The 19021-nt window shown below is 48.7% G+C and overlaps 6 protein-coding genes across 6 annotated transcripts; 2 read left to right on the top strand and 4 right to left on the bottom strand.

Moving 5' to 3' along the window:
- Positions 1-1317: 1317 nt before the first annotated feature.
- On the top strand, positions 1318-3209 carry B0J16DRAFT_277700 (P-loop containing nucleoside triphosphate hydrolase protein; the record flags this gene model as incomplete). The annotated part of the gene is made up of 5 exons (XM_046123816.1): positions 1318-1373; positions 1427-1685; positions 1746-1864; positions 1914-1948; positions 2001-3209. Coding segments are annotated over exons 2-5 (1443 nt in total), but the record flags the coding sequence as incomplete, so codon positions are not given.
- Positions 3210-3302: 93 nt separating this feature from the next.
- Positions 3303-5551, bottom strand: B0J16DRAFT_258308 (fungal-specific transcription factor domain-containing protein; the record flags this gene model as incomplete). Its single annotated transcript, XM_046123177.1, has 2 exons — positions 3303-5105; positions 5171-5551. 2 exons carry the CDS (start codon positions 5549-5551, stop codon positions 3303-3305), a joined length of 2184 nt encoding a protein of 727 aa, XP_045988434.1.
- A 1898-nt stretch (positions 5552-7449) lies between these two features.
- On the top strand, positions 7450-8496 carry B0J16DRAFT_366082 (uncharacterized protein; the record flags this gene model as incomplete). The annotated part of the gene is made up of 1 exon (XM_046130074.1): positions 7450-8496. Exon 1 carries the CDS (start codon positions 7552-7554, stop codon positions 8494-8496), a length of 945 nt encoding a protein of 314 aa, XP_045988435.1. The 5' UTR covers positions 7450-7551.
- Positions 8497-8550: 54 nt separating this feature from the next.
- Positions 8551-10243, bottom strand: B0J16DRAFT_277705 (uncharacterized protein). The gene is made up of 2 exons (XM_046123817.1): positions 8916-10243; positions 8551-8857 (listed from the first exon to the last, which is right to left on the bottom strand). Exons 1-2 carry the CDS (start codon positions 10149-10151, stop codon positions 8828-8830), a joined length of 1266 nt encoding a protein of 421 aa, XP_045988436.1. The 5' UTR covers positions 10152-10243; the 3' UTR covers positions 8551-8827.
- A 338-nt stretch (positions 10244-10581) lies between these two features.
- Positions 10582-15051, bottom strand: B0J16DRAFT_408485 (DNA polymerase beta palm-domain-containing protein). Its single transcript, XM_046133036.1, has 6 exons — positions 12627-15051; positions 11646-11776; positions 11472-11587; positions 11389-11415; positions 11197-11327; positions 10582-11145 (listed from the first exon to the last, which is right to left on the bottom strand). Exons 1-6 carry the CDS (start codon positions 14896-14898, stop codon positions 10769-10771), a joined length of 3054 nt encoding a protein of 1017 aa, XP_045988437.1. The 5' UTR covers positions 14899-15051; the 3' UTR covers positions 10582-10768.
- Positions 15052-15176: 125 nt separating this feature from the next.
- On the bottom strand, positions 15177-17904 carry B0J16DRAFT_326709 (ammonium transporter AmtB-like domain-containing protein). The gene is made up of 4 exons (XM_046126037.1): positions 17243-17904; positions 16962-17026; positions 16141-16901; positions 15177-16087 (listed from the first exon to the last, which is right to left on the bottom strand). The coding sequence occupies exons 1-4, from the start codon at positions 17471-17473 to the stop codon at positions 15510-15512; spliced, it is 1635 nt and encodes a 544-aa protein (XP_045988438.1). The 5' UTR covers positions 17474-17904; the 3' UTR covers positions 15177-15509.
- Between the last annotated feature and the right edge of the window lie 1117 nt (positions 17905-19021).

A 19021-nucleotide genomic window follows, 5' to 3' on the forward strand; every position in this document is an offset into this window, starting at 1 on the left:
AGGCACAATGCTCTACGATTAAGTTTCTGGACGGGCTGTTTCTCTGCTCTGGTCTGTTCTGGTCCCGGTCTGGATTTCTTTTGTCAGTTTCCATTCTCAAATCACCCCTGACAGTAGTCCCCTTGTCTCAAGCTTGGATAGGGGATAGCGCATCAGATAGGGGTAAACTTGGGTAGCCATGGGCGAAAGTGTTTTGGTCGGCCCTGGGATTGGCGCTGGAGAGGCTAGCACAGGCACTGAACTAAGAACTTCAGTGGGAGAGTGGGGCGGGCCTCAGCGCCAATGGACGGACGGTTGGGCGGGCTTCCAGCTCCTGCTCCGCCGCAAAGTGAAACACAGTGCGGGGCTGACGATGTGCTTCAGCTGGGACCTCACCCCAGAAACCTTTTTTTCGTCACTGACAGGCACGTTTCTGCATGCCTTTTCAGGCTGTGAGTGGTTGGAGTCCAGCCACCGATGCACAGTATGAGTATAAGCCGTTGGATGTAGCTGACAGGATTGGATGCGGACGAGAATGAGATGGAGAGAATCCATGCTCACCGGTGGGAGGGATCATGCTTACTTACTCCTTGTCATGTCTGGTCTGTCGAGACAAAAGTCAGTTACATGCCAGCCAAGCGATGCAATACGATACGATGCAATACGATGCGATACCTCCTAGACTAAGCACGCGACACGATTCAGCTCAACAGACGAAGCGAAGCGACAGATGTCAAGATTCAAGTCGGCAGCAGTCCGAGACGAGACTCAAGCGTGAGGATCGAGGGGTAACGACAGCCTATGAAACACTCAAGACTCCGTCAACAATCAGTAATTGTTGTGCAGTATAATATCGTATTGGAGGTCCGTCTTCTGCAGGAGGGCGGCCTAGAAATTTGTCTGGCTGAGCTTTCTCGGAGTTTGACTGAACCCCTGTTCAAGCCAACAGCGAGTAATGCAAGGTACGCATTTGCTAACTCTGGCTCTACCTAGGTAGGTACTAAGTAAATCCAATAAATAGCAAAAGCTGTTCTGATCACATTATTACATCACAACTTCTTCATCAAGAAAAATGATTACAGTAGTGTATCTGACTCTACAGTTGAATCTTTTCTTTAATTGATATCTAAACCATCACTGCGCTCAGGTACACTGTCAATAAACCACGTGACCTAGACTTATGTTGTACAGTATCCGTATCATGACTGCTCATGTTCATCTTCCTTGAACCCTGACAAAATACAACAAGAAACTACGCACTGATCAAGTCTACCTGTTGTTGGTTACTGGCAGTGCTGATCCGGTGGACCATCTCCGAATGTCTAACGATTACATTACCAAAAGTAGAAACAGATCCTCACCAAAACAACAGTAAAACTCCCGATTGCGACTCTGTAAGTCAGAAGAAGCTTGCATCAACACAAAACACAGGCTATAACGATAACAGCAAAAAGCAACGTCAATCACTATCAACAGGTGCCGGGAAGCGGTTCACCCTTGTTAGATGCCTAACAAATTGATTCACTAGCGGCTTAACTACTTCTACTACACCTATCAACTTTTATCACATGCTTGCTTTATTACAACAACAGTCGTGAATCATTCACAAGCCATAACACAGGCATCATGCCTCCTCTAAAAAGAAGCAACTCGTGCACAGACATTGGATTTACTCTCCGGCGACAATTCCATAAAGATGATTTCAGGTGAGCCGTCGATCATGTAGTATTGCTTTTTTTCAATAACCTAACAAGTGACATTCACAGACCTCATCAACGTGAAATTATCGAGGCTGCTCTTGATGGCTTCGATGTATACGTCCAAGCAGCCACATCATTTGGCAAAAGTTTGTGCTTTCAGTTACCAGCAGTCATCGATCAGGGCAGTAAGTAACCAACCACCTGGGACGTGCTCCTCATCTAACCATGAATTAGTTACCATAGTTGTTTCTCCCCTGCTCAGTTTGATGGTACGACAGACCGGCCCTTTTATTACCATGAACTAAGCTCTGACTCTATCAGATCAACCAAGTTGAGGCGCTCAAAGCTTCCGGTATTGAAGCAAATGCCTATAACAGCATAACTCCTTATCACGACAAGATTCGCATTGAACGTGACCTTGAAAGCGGTCACCCAAGAACCCGACTACTCTACGTTACACCAGAGTTGTGCTCTTCTCCGCGCTTCCGTGAACGTCTGCAGCTAGTTTACAAGCAGAAAGAGCTCGCCCGTATTGCGATTGACGAAGCTCACTGCATATCAGAATGGGGCCACGACTTTCGAAAAGATTTCAAACGACTGTCATGGTTTCGAGATACCTTCCCAGATGTGCCAATCATGTGTCTGACGGCGACTGCCAACCCGCAAGTTCGTAAGGATGTACTGTCGATATTAAAACTTGACAAAACTCCCGAGAAGACAAAAGAGTTCCTGATGAACCCTCAGCGCAAGAATCTGCATCTGGAAATCCGATACACCAAGGACGAAGAAGACAACCGCCTCAATGATTTTCTGCGGTGGATTAGAAGTGTCTATGCTCGTCGTGAAGGCAACGAAAGAAGAGCGGAACTCGATCAAGTGAACGAGCGCGTTAGTAACGTTCCAGGCATTATTTATACGATTTCAAGGGACGAATGCGAGTCTCTTGCCGCCGCTCTTCGTGGGGAGGGCATCGGAGCGAGACCTTTCCATGCCAAACTTCCCAAGGATGTCAAAGAAGAGACGCTTGCTCGGTGGATAAATAATGAAGTTGGTTACGATATCATTGTTGCGACGACAGCTTTCGGTATGGGTATCGACAAGAACAATGTGCGTTTTGTTGTTCACTGGCGCATTCCCAAATCCTTCGAAGGCTACTATCAAGAAGCTGGTCGTGCAGGTCGAGACGGCAACGCGAGTTACTGCTTTCTTTACTACAGTCGAGAAGATCTAGAGCGAGTGACGCGATTAATCAGATCGGACTCCAAAGAAGAAACGAACCAAATTGCCAGACTGAAAAGTTTACAGGCTCTTGCTCAATATTGCGAAGATACCGAAAAGTGTCGGCATGCTACTATATGCAAGTACTTTGGTGAAACGAGCATGCCGGACTGCGACTTCGCCTGCGACTGGCACAAGGATCCACAGGAGTTGGAAACGAGGTTCATGAGAGGCTTGGCAAGCGAGGAATGGGTGAGCACGCAGGCACAGCAAGGCACTTATGATATCCCGGGAACTTATGATGCTTATTATGGTGATTAATGATACGGATGTTTCGTGAGCAGCCTTTTGCCACAACTACAGTCGATTATTATTATTTCGTGGTGTTCCAAGTCGATAATCAGTTCATGGCTGGCCAATGGCTCTCTTTACCGGCTGTTGGAAATCCAAGGAGGTCGGATATATCCCACTCCATGATGTTATTCTGACCCGAACCGTTAGAAACGCCAAGAATCTGCTATTGACAAGGTCACTTACATTGAAGAACATGTCCGGGCCGAGGAAGTCGGTATCGAAACTGTCTGAGGTTACTACTGATTCTTGCGGCGTAGTAGCCGCTTGGACTTCACGCATCATTACTACGCAGTCGCGCAAAGTCGAAATGACAGCTTCGTACACGGCTGTTTTGACTGGTCGTCCCGCCTCCAGTGCTCGAATATGGGCTAAATGCGCATTCGAGAATAGAAGCCTCTTGAGACTAAGGTTGCCTCGAGCTATAAGACAGCGAAGTTGTCTGCATATCTCTTCCAGAGTCTGCATCAGAGGGGCACGGGCGGCTCTCGCCATCTCTTTGAGTACATCCGATTCATGATCTGGTGTGGACTCGTCCTGTAGGTCGGTTATGATCTCGAGTGCCAGGATGAGCATAGCATCGAAGCTCAATGCACATTTGAACAGACCTCGTCCGACAAAAGACAATCGAGACATGTCGTCCCACAGCTGAAGAGGCACATCCAGATCGACGCCCTTGCTTCCAGATGCAATGACGAGAGCAGCCTCGACACACACTTTACGAGAGAGATAAAACCGAGGATCTGTTTTCGCCTGTAGCATAAAGTCGCGATGAAGAAACATGATGAATCGACGCAATTGAATATCTATCAGCTTGCGATGAAACTCGGTAGCTTCCAAAGTCGAGCCATGTCCGACTTTAGTCTGACCCTGCTTGTATGAGTTGAAGAAGGCAGCTACATCTCTGCACGCCGTACGCAATTCCGTTCCCATTGCCAAGGCCTTTTCGTGCGTCTTCTCTTGTCGAATGTCGTTCAGTAAGCGTATTATCCCCACTCTCAAGCGCAGAGATTTGGCCAGGAATATTTGAAGATACGAGTCTGTAAACGTATCCGTAGGAAATGGTGTTTCGGGAGAGGTTGACTCAAGGTCCGAGTCGTTGAAGTTTGATGGAATGGGCGCATCGAAGTCTTCCTCAGAAAGATGCAGAGGTAGACCAAGGTCCAGGCATGACTGAATGGACAACTCTAGTACTGTGGCCCAAAGTCGAGCGCGAAACTCTTTTTGGAAGAGCGATAGACCAGAGAATAGCTTGGGATCCCGGTGAAGGCCCATGGTGACTGCAGCGCGTAACAGAGAGCTCGACGAGAGCCATGAGGTTGCTCCACGGCAGTTGAAGGTTGTTTGGCGAGCAAGTATCAGTAAACAAAACACTTGCAAGCCGTCAAGGTTGTAGGTTGTCTTCTCGTTTGGTCCTGTAAGCCACCACTGGGCATTCTGAATCCACGTCTGCGCAAGCCGCCATAGGTGATTTATCTCGACATCACTATCAAACCTCGCAAATGTAGTACCGATAGCCATGGCCAACGTTAACCTGACCATAGAGACAGTTGGTAGCGATGATGGATGTTCACTGTCCCATAGTCGGTCATATTCCTTCCAGAACGAGGGGACGTGTACGATGCGGTACATGGGCTCGAATGTGCGAAGGTAACAGGCTATGAGCTCATCACAGACTGCTTTGGTGGGAAGAGTACTGCGTAAGTCTTGGATGGGTTGTTCAAGGTTAGATGAGATCTGTTTCTTAAGCCCGAAGCGTATGCTACGTGCTTCTTTCAGGACGTCGAAGAAGTCAGACTTGGCATCTTCGAATGATGGCTCGACCTCTACAGGATGAAAGTTTCCAGAGACAGGGAACTGTAGTATTGTTAGAGACATCTGGACAATATCATTGAAATGATGATGGGCTGTGGCGGACTCACCTTCTCTGCAGTATGAAGCCAATGCGTTTGGCCGAATAGCTTGGTTTTTTCCGGTACATGACGAAGTCTTGGTGTAAAAGGCGGAATTGAATTTGAAGATGGGGTTGGTATAGAGACTTGAGGAGATGAAACCGTTTGAGAGACATGATTCTCTCTAGTCAATACAGGAGTCTGGTTGTCGATGGATCTTGATGGTAGAGACACAGGATCTCGGGGATAGGCCGCGGCCCTGTTCTGATTCTGCGGCGTTGCTATGATTTCTTCCCTTTCAGCTGCTGCCAAAGTCCGAGTTTCTGGGGCGGCTTCGACGGTACTCCCATCTCGATAAGAACATCTCATCGGCGCTCTGGCCCGGACACAGCCGGTACAGGGCTGACCCATATCACACTTGACCTTCCTAGAGCGGCATTGTTCGCAGGACCGGGCAGGCCTCCTTCTGCGGCGTTTAAGCGGCGGTGGAGGACTTCCGGTTGAAGACATCGCCGATGATGGACGGGCAGTCTGCGGTATTGGATGTGACAGGTATTTTCTGTTGAATTGTAGGACAAGGAAAGAATGTTGAGTTGGAGTGTAAGTGAGTATCCGAACTTATCACCGAAGTTTCTTATGTCCGAAGTTGAGCAAATTAATACACTCACATTGCTCGAGTAACTCCACCTCATGTGATGAGCTAATATGTCAGGTGCGAAATGTACTACCGAGCTTTGGCATTTGGTCTTAAACTAATAGTACCTACCCTAAAGACTACAGATTCTGACATTAAAATGGTACATAAACGGCCCAGACGCCAACAGTTATTCGTATTGGCTAAACTGCAGTAGGCCTAACTATTGCCAATGAGGCTGATATATGTCGAGTATCACAGTGGCGTAACCAATATCGTGGACTTGTAGCCTCCCGACAAAACGGGAGCGGCTGGAGTCACTTGATATGCAAACAAAACTAAAGAGTCGGGAGACAGTTTGATGACAAGATTGGCCAATTGTTTCACATGAACTGTGACTCACTTCTTTGGGAATATGAAGCATCTAGATAGATGGGGCAGATGTCATTGAGGCAAACCACAGTAATACAAGATCTTAACATAGTTCTTTTGCTGTATTGCCAATCAAAGACCTTCATCACTGTTCTACTTTCAATATTGACAAATCGATTCCGCTGTAGTACAAGAGTTTCTGGTTTTGGAATATGAGAAACGTTTACTACGGATGTTTTAGTCCGATGACTATATTCTCGAAAGGTTGACCCCTGGCAGAGCCATGAATGCCGTTCGCTCACGGAGCCCCGTGATGATTTTGCATATTGTCGAAGGAAATAAATGACGGCTATAATTGGAAGATGATATAGAGTCATGACGAGGAGACGATAATAAAGCAAAGTGGCTTACAAGGTGTTTACGCCTAGAGAATGTACCGTAGATCAGTGATGGTTTCTTACAACTCGAGTTCTTGAAATGCTATCTGAACAAGACGAATTTGAAGACAGTATCAGGTCTTCATGCTAGCTGACAAAAGTCTAGGAGTTCCCAGAAAGACATAGTTAAAGAACATTTGATACGTAAGTGATGCAGCAGACAATACTAACACCTCAAAGAAGAAAAGACGATAATGCCAAGCACCAGATACATCCTGTTTTAAAAGCTGTTCACTGCACTGCATATGAGGCTGAGAGAAAAGTGAATATCGTAAGCCTGGCCTCATGGAATGGTCAATATTCTAGGCCCATTGCATATACGAGCCTCGGGTGGCTGAGCCCACGAATACTATATTGCTACATCTACCAGATTCCAAATCTGGTCGATCTTGAGCTTACGAGGTCACTAGCCGGGTGATACCAACTTCCCAACTTAACTACGGGTGCTTTCTAGTTTGGGTCTGGAACTTCGGCCTCAGTGGTATACGGAAGCCCGTCATCTATGGCCTCATACAAGTGCACTTCAAGAAAGCTCAGCTGAGCCGAGAGGCTTGACGATTGGATAAAACATTGTCGGATTATCGTGACTCAGGATGCTCTTACTATGACTTTCTGAAGCCACCATAAAGTCACTGGGCTAGGATTGATATCGAGAAACTAGGGCAGCAGGGCAGCAGCAGTACTGAGGCTTCGGGATCTCGAGAGTAAGCATCGTCACAGCCTGGGCATCTTTGTCTGGCTGGGACTATCGAGTTTGGAAAACACGAAAATGCGAAGCAAGCCACGAGAATGGAACGAGAAGCTCTGAGATCGTCTCCAAGAGAAGCCCAAATCATCTATAAAAGACTCTTCATCCTTCACGATTCCTTGAACATTATCCTCATCAAGCAAACTCTTCTGCACATTCACACTCGTTAACACACTTTCGTTACAAAACCCACTTCGCTTCCCTTCTTCCTTCAATAAACATGAAGCTGTACCAAGTCACCGCTGTCCTGGCCTTCATCGCCACTGGTGTCATCGCAAACCCTGGCGGCTTCGACAAGGACATCAAGTCCCCTGAGAATCACGGTAAAGACAACTACCCCGGCAAGAAGGGGGATGATGACTACCGCGGTGGCAAGGGACACGGAGGTCATGACGACGACGACGACGACGAGGAGTACGGCCGCGGCGACAAAGGTCGTGGCGACAAGGGCAAGAAGTACGAATGGGACATCGAACGCTGTGACTGGTGTCCCTACAGCCCCAAGGTCTGGGTTGGATATGAGCCCAAGGGCCGCGGCTACAAGCGCTCTTGCCCCGAGGACAAGAAGAAATGCCAGAAGTATGCCTACGACTACTCCAAGGCCACCTACTCCGGATACTTCAGCGAGCTCCAGAAGTGCTCCAAGGGCGACAACTACAAGGTCAACGGCAAGGTCGGTGCCTGCAGTGGCTACGGCAAGGCCCAGTGTCTGATCGTCCAGTACGAGGACTGGGAGAAGTGGTCTGACAAGGTCGCCTACCTCGGCCTCTACTCCTACAAGAAAGAGGGCCCCAAGGACAAGAAGTACCTCAACTCCAACAAGTACTGCAAGAAGGACAAGTGCGTCGTTCCCATCGAGAAGGTTCCCGGTTACCCCAAGTTCAAGGACAGTGTCTATGTTGGAATCGACGATGACCAGTGCCGTGAGGAGTTCGCGAAGGGTGGCAAGGGCAACGACCATGGCAACAAGAAGGGCGGTAAGGATGATGATTATGATTCTAAGAAGGGCCGCTACGGAGACGACTACGATGATGGCGAGGTCGACGAGTACAAGAAGCACGGAAAGAACTATCCTCGCGGCCGATACGACGAAGTCAAGTACGTCAAGCTCGACATTGAAGCCAAGTACTCCAAGAAGTGCGCCGAGTTCTGCTGCTGCGGTTAAAGGAAGCAAGTTGTTGAGTGAAGATGGGATGACGAGGGATATTGGAGGATACTTCACAGATGTGGCGGTCTCGGGTCACTTTTCAACTTCACTGCAGAACAGCACTTTAGCTCTTCTGTTTGGCATGCCTGGCTCTCGACAACCAACAGATCATCAACGACGGACATGGTGGTCCGTAAGAAAGATTTGGACTTAGTATTTGTGGCCTGTATCATGATGCCAGTCTAAAACCAAAGGGGCTATGTGCTATGCATTAGACATAAACAGCTTTCATTCATCCCAACCCCTAAACGCCATACAAAAGAAAAGTTTCTATGCTTGCGTCTTTTCTTCATTCCTTGATGTTTGCGGCAACAAATTCCTATTAGATAGTTAGTACAAGGGGATCACTTTGGATATGGGATAATTGAAGCACTTACCGGGAACTCCTTTTGCAGCGCGTTGGTGACGTTTTCCACTTCCTCGGCCAGACTTTGGACGTTGGCATCCCATGTTCGCATTTCCTTGCCGACGGTAACTTCAGCTCGTCCACTGCCCTTCTCCCCAGAGGCTTCGCCACCCTCGAAGTACACGATTCCGTCGAGTTGGTCCATTCGACCTACCAGGCGGCCTTGTTCGATCATACGAGCTGTAGTCTCCTCCGCCTTATCAGCATCTAGTCCCAATAGCGATCCCAAAGCCTCGAATCGAATGTTTCGGTATAGCCTCGAAGCACCGAGAAGGTTATGTTCAACAACAGCCTTGGCAAGTACTGTTGACCCATCGGAAGTTGTCGCCAGCTGATGCGGTTGCAGACCCTCGGCAAACTTCTCTACCTCCTCAGGAGACAATAGTCGATCAAGGAACATCTTCTCCAAAATACCAAACTCTTCCAGCTGAGATGAGCGCTCGTCCTTGTATAAGCGACCCAATGTGCGCTTTCTCATAGGACCTGCGGGGGCTAGGACAGCACACTTGATAGCCATGCTAAGAGTATGCACACGATCGTCTTCATCGATGGCGGGGAAGAAGCTGATTTCGTGATATCGCTGAGATGCAGACAAGAAGTCACGCTGAGCATCAAGAATACGGGCCTGCGACAACTTGAAGTGCAGGTTCAGTTCTTGATCAGAGACTGAGTGCATTATATTCTTGAGCTTATTGATATACATCTCGGCGGCAGTAGAGTCGTCCACCTCGAGGTAGTTTCGTACGATTCGGACCCATGTTCGTGCCTTCTCCTCGTCGGTGATCTTGCGCTGGGAGCTATCCAGTGGAATATCGGCGAGTGTCTTGGCGGCATCATAGAAGTCTTCATTCTTCTCGTGGGCAGTAGCAATGAGCTCTCGGAGTGTGGCACCGGCGTCGACGAAGGATGATGACGAGGGTTGAGCGGCAATGGTGTCAAGCGTGCAGATTCCGACCTCGATCCACAGGTCCTCCTCATTCGGTAATTCTCGAAGTGTCGCGATGAAAGATGAGAGAAGTGTTCGTGTGGCTACGACGCCGAGCGCCTGGCCGAAGAAAGAGTCGACGATAGCATTGAGATCGTCGGCGGTGGGTGGAGGCGAGAGATTCTTGAGGTTTGGTAAAAACTGCTCGTAGACCGGGGCCTTCTCACCGGAAGCAGATTCTGCTTTCGATATAGCTTCTGCGACTTGACGGTTCGACGCCATTGTTGTTATTTTGTTACTGAATATGAGAATAAGTTGAGAATCAAGAAGTGGAGGTTATGGTAGCAGCCTAGAGTTAACGGATGGTAAAGTTGAGGCTCGCTGCAGGCGTCAGTGTGGAGGGGCGGAGGGGCAAGCAGGGGTCAGCTCTAGTGGGGTGTCGTCCATAGCTTTCCCGATTAGCGCCATCATGGCCGAGGAAGCTAGGTATTAATCTGTTATCCATTTATTGTTTATTGCGATCTGAACTCTCGCCCTTAGAATTACTGGGAAGCTGATATCTTAAGCTGTTTAGCTATTCTTATAGATCTTTAGGGTAAAGCAGCTGAGCGTTAGAAGAGCTATATAATAATCAAACAACAGCAATGGCAAGGTTCGATCAATTTAATACTGATACATTAGCACATCTTACTTTCAAGAAGTAACACAAATTCGCATCTAATATTGGTTATCATATATCCAAGTCTACTAATGCTGCCTATAAACACAAAGGCCCAGCCTGTATACCGACTGCCATGCTCAAAGCCATGCATGCTGTTATGCAAAAAAGCCTTCCACGCCTCAACGCCAAATTCAATTCAACCACCAACTTGCTTGCGAGTTATACACCCATCTCCTGTCTATTTGTTCTGCCAAAGCAAAGTTCGAAGCGAGTCAAATTCGTTGCAGTCCTTATAGATATACGTCATGCTGCTTCTCAAGCTCGACTGCAGGTCCTCGGGGTGATAGCGGAAGATCAACATAACCATAGCCCACGACAGCGAAGCGAATGCTGGCCAGGCATAGTGGTTGATCGTACTGTGAAGAGGCTCGGATGATACGATAGGGAAGCCGGCGCCGGGCTTGACGGCGATGCGTGCGAGGGCGAGCATGACGCGCGCAAAGACGTAGATGACGATCTGCTGGTTGACCGATGATATCTTTCCCGTGCGCTTCGATCGACCGCCAAAGACGAAGTAACCGCCGACGAGACCGCCTACGAAAGAATCGTATGTACCTGCGTAGAGTTAGGATCTGAATTTCATTCGGGACAACGACGATGACGTACCCTCCTTGCCAGGCTCTGCGCCAAAGTACTTGAGCGCCAACATCGTCAGCTTATAAATGGTAGCGAAGCGCGCCAAGTTGGTCGCATGGTGTCTTGTCGCTCGAAGGACTAGTTTGACCTTTTCTCGGAATCTGGGTTCGTCACACGTTAGCTCGAAGTCGGTAGGTTGCACGGGAGAGAGGTCGAGCGTACGTTCCGGAGCGGAAGAGGAATACCATCCTGTTGGAAGTGAGATTAGCGATCATTTAGATATAGCGAGACTATAGGTAACTTACACCAGTGCGTGTGGAAACCGCACCTTGGTTCCGTAAATAATACCATTGCGCGCCGTCTTAACCAGCGATAATAGATCATGGTATTGCGGGTTCTTGACAATCTCCTCAAGCGAGGCCTATCCAAAACCAGTCAGCGCAAACTTAATCGCGTGTCGCAAGACAACAAGGTCGTACCTTCAACACCTCTAACGAAGATGACATAGCCATTTTGTCGGTAGAAGAAACGTAGACAGTCGGAGCGGTCGCAGGGTTAGAAGTCGGTGGATGTCGCAGCGCTGTCCTCTCAAGGCATCGAACGTTGTCGCCTTATTTCGTAGGTTAGATCTGAGGTGTGGAAGAGTCGTATAGGAGCATGGATTCAGTCGGATAAAGTTGGTAGATTCATAGGTTTTGAAGACGAGTCGAGGCGTCCCCAGACTTAATCGCACCTATGGAGCAATGTCACCTGGGCATGAGCCTCGGATGTTTGGGCTTGCGCTCGGCTTGTGTTGCGGAGAACGGCAATATGTCCCCACTGGGGAAAGCACTACAGGGCCTAGTCACCTATGACGCAGGGGGATTCATCATTTCGTCCACTGAAGTTGGTCAGTATTTGGGGAGAGTCAGTCTAAAGGCATTTCACATGCAAATCGATGCTTTAGCCAAGATCTGGGGAAGATCTCACGTAAGGTACATTCACATGGGACGAGATAGTACGTATATATATTCATGGATCTCTCTTTCCTGAATCTACAGCAATGCTAATGCTTCAGCAACTCCTCTTATGCAAATGGATCCATTCTCCAAGGATCTCTGATAGTCAATGCCAAACTCCACGCTATCCATGTCCCTTGATCTCTTCCCGAGAGACCCTCCCTCCACTTTGACCTCGGTAGACCAAAACTGTAACCGTGAGGCTCTGCTATGCATAACCACCAACACCATCACCACTGTAAGCTATTGTAATATATAATGGAGTTTAAGAAATCCATCAACACCATCGTTCATGAGGCTCTCTCCATTTAACCTTGAGAATCTCAAATATTCTCCGCTCATCTCTTCCCTCAACCAACTCCCCCTCCGTGACCTTGACTCGTTGCGGGCCTCGCATAACGTCCTTGTACAGACCACGTTGGTTCAGTCTCATTCCTTTCTTAGAAGCCAGCAGTCGCATACTGCGATTAAAGATGTCGTTGCCGGTGAAGTATAGTAGGGCAGCACCTCTCTCAGACTCAGGCACAAGCAGGAAATCGATGCGTCTCCAGACAGGCTTGTAATCATGGTCGTTGAAGCCGCTGATGTTGGGTAGCACACAGCAGCCATGCCACTTACTCCCATCGCTGGCAGACCGAGATGATGCTAGTCGTGCTACGAGAAATCCATCGGCCTCGAGGCGTTGGACTAAACTGTCGAGAAAAGGTCGTAGTTCAGCAGAAAATTCAGTATTCGACTTTGTGATGATGAAATCAATGTCGCCGGACGATTCTGCTCCTCTTCGGTAGCTGCCTCCAATGATGAGCTCTACCTCTGGATCAATACGTTGAGCAGTTGTCTTCACAACCGTGCCCAGAGCTTCAACTTCGCGACGTGGAATCCTGGTGTTCAGATCATCATAGTGCTCGATGCCCAACAGCTGGTTCGGCGTGAGTTTGGCCTTCGCCATCAGGTCGTCCAGTGTCCTGAAACCCTGTGCCAGCCACTGTTGAGCCTGGCTATTTCCAATACCATAGATGCCGAGGAATAGCTGGAGTGCTTCATCCATTGGCTCTTTTTGTGCGTACTCGAGCCTCTGTAATCTATCCGTCGTAACAATTTCCTCGATCTTTTGCGCCAGACGGGTTCCCACGCTGGGTAATCGTTGTGCCTCTTCAGCAGTCGTGATCTTTGTCTCTTGGCGCTTTAAAGTGCTAATGACTTTTCTGTATGCGGTTGTTCGCCAGTGGTCGTTGATACGGTTGTAATAGTCAGCCATCTTTTGTAGGACCTCTATCGTGCGGGCATTTGGATTCCCCGCTTTAGCGTCTTTTACCCCAGAAGAGTTACATGCAAATCGATCCTCGAAAGCGATGTCTTTGCGACTTGATCTCGTCTTTCTTCTCGTCTTACGCATATTGGCTCTCTCGTCTTCTGAGCCTGACAAGGACTCCTCTTCTGGTCCCATATCTGCGACAGTCTGAGCGTCGTCGTCATCTGCGTCTAATGGGAGGTCCTTATACTCCTCCATTATCTTGATGTACTCGGACAACTCGTCTTTATGACCATCTTCTTTTTGAGGTTGCTTAGCATTACCGGCTTCTTTTGCAACTGATGTAGTGGAGGCATTTCGGGAATGAGCCGCTTTACTACCGATGCTTGCAGGATGAGATGAGATCATGTCTTCAAGGTTAAGTATCACCGGCTGTGAAGCAGTGGGAGCAGGCGTCTCGACGATTTGACTCCGATGGGGTGATTCTTCAATCCTTTCCGGAGTACCTTGAAGAGGTACATGATCCCATCGTTTTGAGTTTCTCTGAGGCGGCTTAAGCTGCAACGGTTGAGCAGACCCTAGAGAACTGCGCGGAATGACTGAAGGTCCATCATCTGGGGCTGTCGGCTGGCCTGTAAGTTGGTACTTCTTCTGATTGCATTGAAGCAGTGCCTTGAACTGGATACAGTCGATAGGGTATTCCTCGTTTACCACCTTAGGTGGGAGGTTCTTATTGGTTTTCTTCAACACGCCCTCCAGATCCTTGAACTGGATGTGTTTCTCCACAACGATATGAGTCGCAATGCGCGGCGTTCGCACCCACGTCGCACCGAACTCGCGTGCCTTGGTGATGCGCAACCTCCGAGCCGGCGCGATATCGTCATCGGGAACGTAGTAAAAAGTAAGATCCTTAAAGATCTGCTCGCCCTCTGGCCGGAGTTTGATCGAAGACTCGCGCTTCCGCTTCTTCATAGCCAAGCTCGGCGAAGGAGACTCGCCAACCACTTGGCCAAGAGTTCTTCCGGAGGCAAATATGGGTGTTGAACCACTTCTAGGAGGCAATCTTTGCGTCTGACGAGTAGAGTCAGGGATAGGCGTATCATCGACTAGAATAGCACCATCACTGCGCTGGTTCAAGAGCGTGCCGAGTCTGCTCTTCTGGCCCATAGCTGTCATAGGTGTGCCCTTGATAATCTTTGCGCCTCGAGCAGGTGCTGGTGTCGGGATAGAGGCGACCCTTCTAGGTGTCACTCTCGACTCTTGCGACTCATCGTTGGTGAGATCTAGCACCAGGGGCTCTTTCTCTTGAGGTTTAGGGGTTGGCTGTGGTTTGGGTTTTGGTTTAGGCGCAAAGAAGCTGCGACATCGTATCCTTTCTTGCTTCTCTCCTTCATCAAACTCATCATCGCTATAGAGAATCTGAATCTGGTTGAAAATCGCCGTCTTTTCTACCAATGCTTTTTCCTCTTGTGAGTCCATCATGATGTGCTTATGTTGTTTTGTTGTTGCATGATGAACGCGACTACGAGCGCAGGGTCACCTTCATAACCAAGAAAATACTGATGGATGCCTATAACCAAAATCAAAGGTCATGTGAGAATATACCAAGTGTAACAGAATAGCGTAAGCTGTTCAGGTTATTGATCCGGGTAAAAAGAAGATGTTCAGTTGTTCACGTTGCGACCAAGACTGCCATTGCTGATTGAAGATTCAAGGTCGTATCTGATTGGCTCACGTCATGCATGAACCACTGAAGCTGCCAGGCTTCAACACTAAATTGGGTAAAGACCCGCTAAATCATCAACGACCATGAACGTGAATATTCCTAGACCAAGTATCTAATATTGATAAGTCTTTTATTATGCTAATTTACTGGTATTTTTGTCCAATACACATCACAAAGAAACTCCTTACTACACAGCCAAACAGTCTTACTAAAAACGGTTCAAAAACCGGGGTATCTATAACTCAACAATCCCAAATCATGGCGCCGTTAGATGCGTATAAATCGACTCGACAAATGGCCCTTTGACGCTGTTATGTCATGAAATAAAGCCTTACTCTTGTCATGTGAAGTCCTGAAAGTTGCGACCTCACTGGGGAAATGCTACTGGAGCATGTGCGGGTTGGCCACCAAACATGCGAGCGTCGATCATGGGAATATGGTTCTTCTCGTAGTGGTGAAATGCTGTAGGATCAGCAGAGTATCGGCTTCCGGATTCGTTATCCATGTCGCTGACAACCTCTCGGGTGAGCTCAACATAGTCGTAGGCGAACTCTCCAATTTCGGCGTCGTCGATGCCCTGAAGCTCAGCCTCGGAGTCGACGCGCAGGCGCAATCCGGGGATGAGATTCATGAGGAATAGAATAAGACATGTAACGGTGAAAGAGTAAAGGCCTCCGCAGATCGAGTCGGCAAGCTGATATCCCATCTGAGCCCAGTGATGCTCAACCCATCCGCCCTTGATGTGAGAGTAACCGTCGAGGGCAGCGATAGTCGGGCTGGCGAAAAAGGCGGTGCAAATGTTGCCGATGAGACCGCCAACACCGTGGACGGCAAAGATATCGAGCGCATCATCGATTCCGAGAAGGAACTTGACCTTGGTAGCGTAATTCGAACCGGCAGCGCCAACAGCACCAAAGATAACAGCAGCCCAAGGAGGGACATAGCCTAAACTTTTGTTAGAACACTACATGTGTGAGACGAGGTTTTGGTGAACATACCTGAACCAGGGGTGATGCAAACTAGACCAGCGACAACACCGGAGCAAAATCCAACAGTGGAGAACTTTCTCTCAAGGCGATAGTCCAAGAGACACCAAGTCATTCCACCGACACAAGCAGCTAGGTTAGTAACAACAGCTGCCATGACACCACGAAGGTTAGCTGAAAGGGCAGAGCCAGCATTGAAGCCAAACCATCCGACCCAAAGGAAGACGGTTCCAGTCACGATATGAGTAGCATTGTGAGGGCGATAGTTGAGCTCATGTGTTCCATGGCCACTACGCTTACCCAACATCATGGAGTAGGCCAGGGCAGCGCTTCCAGAAGCGATGTGCACAGGGGTACCTCCAGCAAAATCCAGGCCACCCATCTTGTTAGACCAACCATTGGGGTTCCAGGTCCAGCAGGCGATGGGGTCGTAGACGACAGTGGCCCACACGAAGATGAAGATGATGCAGGGGAGCATTCGGCCTCTTTCGGCGACAGCGCCAGTAGCGAGAGCGACTGTCAAGGCTGAGAACATGCCCTGATAAACAGCGAACATCATATCAGGCAGATGCGCCGAGCCTACCGAAGGACGGGCCAAGACATCGCGGAAACCAAAATTGGCCAAGTCACCGATGAAGGGACCGGCCGTATGTGAGAAGGTAAGTGAGAACCCCCAGAAGAACCATTGAAAGGTTGTTACTGCGGCGCTCATTACAGAAAGCCATATAAGCGATAGGGCTGATTTGCGACGGGCGAGACCTGAATAGAAGAAGCTGCAAAGAAATGTTAGTGCGTGTTAAAGATTTTAGCGATAAGAGAGGAAAAAGACTTACCCAACGCCTGGAATCATTAACAATACTAAAGCAGTGGCTGAGAGCATCCACGCGATATCTCCGGCCTGGGTTGCGGGCGCAAAAGGTCAGCTTGCGGGCGTTCAAAGATACTGGGGACCCACTGGCAGTCTGTCTCTCGTCTCGTCTTACTGTGAAGGTTCTCATGGTGAGAGAAAAATGAGAACAGAAGAGAGAGAAGAGCAGAGCCATGAGAATAGACATGAATAGATTCATGGATAGACTGGTGGTAGAGAGGATAGAGTAGAGTAGAGTAGACTCACCTTGTACCAGATATTGACATCCATGGTGAGCGGGTCTGCACCTATTGCTCCTGTACCGTTATACTTGAGGTTGGTTGCTCCTCTGGCGTCACCATCGCCTCCCATGGCGGCGACGTGATTTCTGGCTTGGGAGGAGTGATATAGAAATAGAAATGCCAGAGTCGAAGGATTGAAGAGCGACAGGGAGGTCAAGGTCGAGACTGATGAGGTTGCACGACGTGAGAGTGACATGCTGGGCAGAGGCGGAGGAGGTAGGTAGTAGAAAAGGGAGAGACAAGTCAAATAGAGGAAGCCCAGAGATAAGAGTTTCGCAGGGGGGGCAATCCGATGCGATTGGGTCCTTTGGGCGGTTTTGGTGTTGAGAGGTTCGAATCGAATGTGAGAGGAGAGACTGTCACTTGAGATTTTGGGCGAAACTGGAAAGGGCGCGATTCCGGTTCAGGCGGCCGAAGGCAGTGAGTGGCAGTGAGACTGGGGGTGGCAGAGATAAGAGATCCCTGGAAAGGATGGACGCTCCAGGGTTTAGCCAGTAATAGTTTAGAGGTTATGGCCAGGAATCGAATGAGCTGAGCTTGGCTGATGTCGTCTCTTGTTCCTGTGAAACCCCCGGAAGCTGATTGTTTTAGAAGGCAGCTGGAGGTGTGTGAAGGAGTGAGGGTGAGTTCTGGAGATAAGACAAGACAGACAAGTCAAGTCAGGTCAGGTCAAGACGCGAAGAAAAGGGTCCAGTCCAGTCCAAATCAGTTTAAGATCCTGGTACAGACGTGACGTTTTTTTGGGGCGAGGCAATTCTACCAGGTAGATCTGAACATAGTGACAGAATAGACTACACTTCACTCCCCTAAATACAGTAGCTATATTCTGTCATGTCTCAGTGGGGGTCCCCCAGACTTAACCCAGCACAGTGGGCGGGCGCTTGCCGATTTGCGGTACAGAACTGACTTCCCGTCTTCAAGTCTCGCCACTCCTAATTCGCTCTCACCATAAACTTCATCTACAAAAAGCAAAACACGAGGAATTATCGTTGCGCGCGTTATTCCAACGCTTCCAAACTTTACCTTGGTAATCTTCACCCAATATCCAGACTTGATTCAATATCCCAACGCCATCTCAATCCGTCAGGAATTCAATCACAAACCTATTACCGTTCTAGCCCTGGATCAAGACCCAGTTTCCCGTCATGCAGGTCCAGGAACAATGCATCTCCTGCAGCATCAAGCCTTGACTATCTCGCTTCACTATCCCAAAAAGCTTCAGGTAAAAGTAAAGACAAATGGCCACGGAACTCTCTTGTAACACAACACTGCCTACTGTCATAACCCCAGATCTGTACTGATAAGGCCTACCCCCATACCCCAGATACTTCATCTATCAACATGCATCCTTTGGGCCGAGTGCCCCTGAATGCTTACAGGACATTAATGTAGATCTCATGGCGTTTGATCTTGTTCCAGTCATTCAAGAATCGCATCCTCAAAAGGAGTCACTCGACACAAATAGTATATATGATACTCGACAACTCACGTCTTTGTTCGCATACAATGAGATCAATATTCTATCACTCTTCCTTTCAGTTTCACCACTTCGAAAGCTCTCAGCCTCTCATCCATCCACCTTCCTATGAAAAAAAGAAAAGAAACGCCAACTCCAGTCAGACATGACGAAGCCACCTACGACCAGCCTCACTCAGGGTTTCTCTGGTCTCTGATAAGGACTTCCACCTTGATTGGCCATGCCAAGGTGTGGGGGGACATCCATGATCCAGCCTCAGCTTCAATA

Source organism: Fusarium flagelliforme (assembly GCF_020744385.1).
Source record: "Fusarium flagelliforme strain FIESC 12 MPI-CAGE-AA-0113 chromosome Unknown B0J16scaffold_1, whole genome shotgun sequence".
NCBI classification, from domain to species: Eukaryota; Fungi; Ascomycota; class Sordariomycetes; order Hypocreales; family Nectriaceae; genus Fusarium; species Fusarium flagelliforme.